The sequence below is a fragment of the Talpa occidentalis genome, unplaced genomic scaffold, assembly GCF_014898055.3.
Source record: "Talpa occidentalis isolate TD23 unplaced genomic scaffold, MPIMG_talOcc4v2.1 talOcc4.3240, whole genome shotgun sequence".
In the NCBI taxonomy this organism is placed as follows: domain Eukaryota; kingdom Metazoa; phylum Chordata; class Mammalia; order Eulipotyphla; family Talpidae; genus Talpa; species Talpa occidentalis.
The window spans coordinates 790-4,719 of record NW_023603453.1 but is presented as its reverse complement, the minus strand read 5'-3'; the positions used below and the strand labels follow the sequence as shown (position 1 = coordinate 4,719).

General features: G+C 47.8%; 1 gene segment (V, D, J or C); it reads right to left on the bottom strand.

Annotated features, from left to right (window-relative positions):
• Nucleotides 1-378: 378 nt before the first annotated feature.
• LOC119256598 (T cell receptor beta variable 27-like) lies at nucleotides 379-793 on the bottom strand. The segment is given in 2 exon segments: nucleotides 379-620; nucleotides 745-793. Coding segments are annotated over 2 exon segments (291 nt in total).
• Nucleotides 794-3,930: the final 3,137 nt, after the last annotated feature.

Genomic DNA, 3,930 nt, shown 5'->3' with positions numbered 1-3,930 from the left:
TGGCAGGGCTGTTAGCTGAGCTGAAGAAAATGGGAGAAATCAGATTTAGTAAAACACCGTCCCCCAAGGAAGAAGAAGGCACTGGCATAGGGCAGAACTCAGTTGAGTGATCGCACTGACAACAGGAGATTCAGTTTGGGTGAAGCAACTCTCGGCCACTACGGGCCCCAACACAGTCGCTTGTCCTGCTCACTGGGCGTGAACGGAAGGCTCAGCACCGGGGAGGGACTTTGGTGGGTGCTGAGGGTGGGATGCTTCTCCCTGCGTGGGGAGCTCCTCCCTTGGGCTGCCCTTTGTGTGAGAGACGCCAGCTGTGCCACGCTGTGTCCTCCCTGCTGGCACAGAGGTACAGAGAGGTCTGCTCCAGGGCGGTTGACTTCAGGGTCGGGGGAAACTCTCCTTGTCTTTTCGGGAGACCTCGTATCCCTCAGAACCATCTCCCTTCTCAGTTAAGCCAACATTACGGGAGTAGTAGATCAGCTTCAGGCCCAGGCCTGGGTCTTGCCGATACCAGTACATAGCGTTGTGGTTTGTGCTCTGAGAACACTCCAACACCTGCTCCCTCTTGTGCAACGTGATGCGGTATCTAGGGGACTGGGTCACTTCTGCTGCTCCATGGCCTGGAAAGGGAGAAGGTAAGTCACAGAGAGCTCAGGAGGGCATCTGATGGTCGTGCTGCAGGAAAGGGTTTGAGCCAAGACCGGCAAGCAAGGCCAAGAGCTGCCCTTGGGTCCTGGGCCTCACCTGACACCAGGAGGAAAAGCATCTCACGGCCCAGGAGCCAGGCACCCATGGTGGCCTCCAACAACAGGGCCCAGCTGATTCCTGTCATGCCTCCACCTTGGCTGCTGCTTGGCCTCGTGTTCAGGGAGAAGCCACACCCCTGTTCAGAGGGACGTGTGACACAGACATTGCTGGACTATGGGTAATGCGAGGGGGCTCGACTATTCTCGTCCCCCTTTGAGGCTGCTTCTTCCAGTGCCCATCTGGCTTGTGTTATTCGTCTGTGCCTGGGAGAGTTGGCCAATGTTCAGCTTTATGCTGAAAATTGGTATAGTTCCTTATCCCTCAGGAAAGTATAGCGTGAAACGTAAGCTATCATCATCATTGCACTTTTATCCTTCAGATGTGCTCATTTCTACTCTGCCACAAAATAATTCCAAGTATATTCCTGTCTTGGTCTATTCATGGATATGTTTTTTGAACACTGACCTTTTCAAGCACCTGTGGGTAAAAAATAACTCAGTCCAGTTATGGGTCAACTCAGTCAGTTGTGGGTTTTGGGTGTGTGTCCAGTTCAAAATACTGGACGGGGGCTCATTCCTGGTGAGCAGATCAGACGTGGTGGGGGTTGCTAGCGGCTGCCTCCCCACACGAGTTGGGCTCTTCTGTCTTCCTCATCCTCTGCTCTCTCTGTCCACTAAAGGGTTGTGAAAGGCCATTTCAGTTCTGAGGAGTCCCTCTATCCCTCGTCTTTTATCATTATGAGAAGGCGATGCTGTGTGAGGCGATGCTGTGTGAAGGGGTGTGTTGTGCCCTCTAGAGGACTACACCACTGTGGCGGTCGTGGTGCTCTTCCCCTGGCATTTTAAACCCGGTCTTAAAAGAGCAGGGCTGGTCTTCACCCGTGGTAGAAGGTGCCAGTAGGTCTGTGACCACGAGGACTAGCTCATCCTCGCCATGAGAAAAGGAGAAAAAGAGAAAGTCAGAAAACAGAGAGAAGACATGAAGCCTTAGAAGAAGCAAAGACAGCCGTGAGTTGGGAGGAGGCCGTTCCAAAACTGTCTGTCCGTCGCTCCGTGACAGCTGCTAACCCCGGTCTTGTCCTCATCCCACAGTGACTTAAGCATTTCTTTGCTTCCTTCCTGCCAAACATGGCACCTGCTTCCTGAGCTGGGGCCTTCAATTTGTGCACACAGGAGCTGACATTTCACTACCGTGTACTGACTGCTGGCGCAGAAATACAGCGCTGAGTCTGCCGTTTCGGAGGATGGGATTTCCAGGCTACAGGGTGGGTTCTGGGGACATTCAGCTGAGAAGTTCCGCGTCTTGAACAAATCAGTTTTGTCTGCAATTTTTTCCTTGTAGAAGTAAACCAAAAACGTAAGCTCCTTTCCCGGGATCTGTTGATACCAGTAAACGTAAGGATGTCCTTGTGCAGGAAGACAATTCATCTCAGCCTTCTGGCCTCTGCCTGTGACCAGATGTCCTGGGGTCTGGGTGACGTGGACATCAAGAGAGTCTGAGAAGAAAGGAAACAGAAGCTGTGGACAGAGCCAGGAGGGACCTTGTGCAGGGAAGGACCTGGGATGGAGACAGGCGAAGCCAGGACAGAATTTTGCTCTTTATTTAGGACTCACCGGCTCCCAGGAGACAGAGGGCTAAACAGCAGAGGAGCCTCTTGTTCATGGCAGCAGCCAAGGCGAGAAAGGGGGGTGTTCGCCTGCCCCCTCAGTGTCCTTCTCCTGTGGTGGCTTTGCAGACTCAGCCTCCTGGTGCCTTCATGTTCCTGAGCACAACCCCGCCCTCCTGTCAGAAGGGAGCGCTGTTCCCTGCTGTGGAAATGTGACTGGTTTACATTTTATTCATTGAAAACATCCAATTTTCAATTTTCATTGAAAAGCATTTCACACCTATTTTTACAAACGGAAACTATTCATGTAGATTTTAGATGTTAGAAAAGAAAGATAAATAACACACGTCACCACTGTCTGCGATGCTTGCTGCTAATTCCTCAGTGGTACTTCGTCCAGATCTCTGTCCTGTCTCTCTCTTACTTCATGTACATGTGTAGATAGAGGCTTAGTAGGTAAGAGACAGACATGAGGATGGATACACATGCTTACATGTGTGTCAGCACATGAACACGTTCTTTTTGATAAACAGTCTATCACCCTGTAAATGCTGTCAAATAACCCTTTGCACTTAACCATGAACGTCTCCCCCTGTTGGTAATGCCCTTTCATTTATCTCTGACCCAGAATTCATCCAGAGATTTGCAATTATCTGAGGTTTTCCTGTATCATTCATTTGAACACCAGTTTCTCACTCAGGGCTGAGCATTGCTTTTGATGGTTAATTGCCTAATTCCCTTTTCACATAATACAGATCCCTGTTGTTTTTATGATTCTGAGACCTGTCACTGCTCTGCAGAGTATTTTACCTTTTTGATATTTCTGGTGTGTTTTAGCTTGTTTGTTTATTAGTGTTTATTCTCCGTAAAGAACCAGAATACCATCATCTTTATTTCCAAACATGTTATCTCTGTTCTCTAAATCTATATTCTGAGTAGCGTTTTCTGGCCTCACAGTTCATTCCTTTATATGCTGAGTTCTGTGGAATGTACATATTTCTTTTTTTAATAAATTTTATTTTTATATTCCCCATACAATTGCAATCCCCTTATTTGACCCCAATCCTTCCCCTCCCCGCCCCCCACCCCGCACCCCCAATGATTGTCTCTTGTTCATAGTTGTTTGTTGATTTTGATTTTCACTTTCTTATAGTTATTCTTTTTCTGGTCCCTTATTTAAGTTTTCTAGATTCCTGCTATGAGTGAGACCATCCGGTATTTTTCTTTTTCTTTCTGGCTTATTTCGCTGAGCATGATCCCTTCCAGCGCCATCCATGTTGCTGCAAATTGCATGTGTTTATCTTTTTTGAATGCTGAGTAATATTCCATGGTGTATATGTACCACATCTTCTTGATCCAGTCATCTATTTTTGGGCATTTGAGCTGTTTCCAAAGCTTAGCTATTGTAAACGGAATGTACATATTTCTATTGCATCCCAATTGCCTGGCTGTGTATACTGCCACCTGTTGTAATTTCCATGTGGTTTTCCTACAAACAATTCAATTCCCTCTATTCCAAGGGGGAATTACTAGTGGTAACAAGAGCACACATTATTTGAAGTTATGATCTTTGTGAG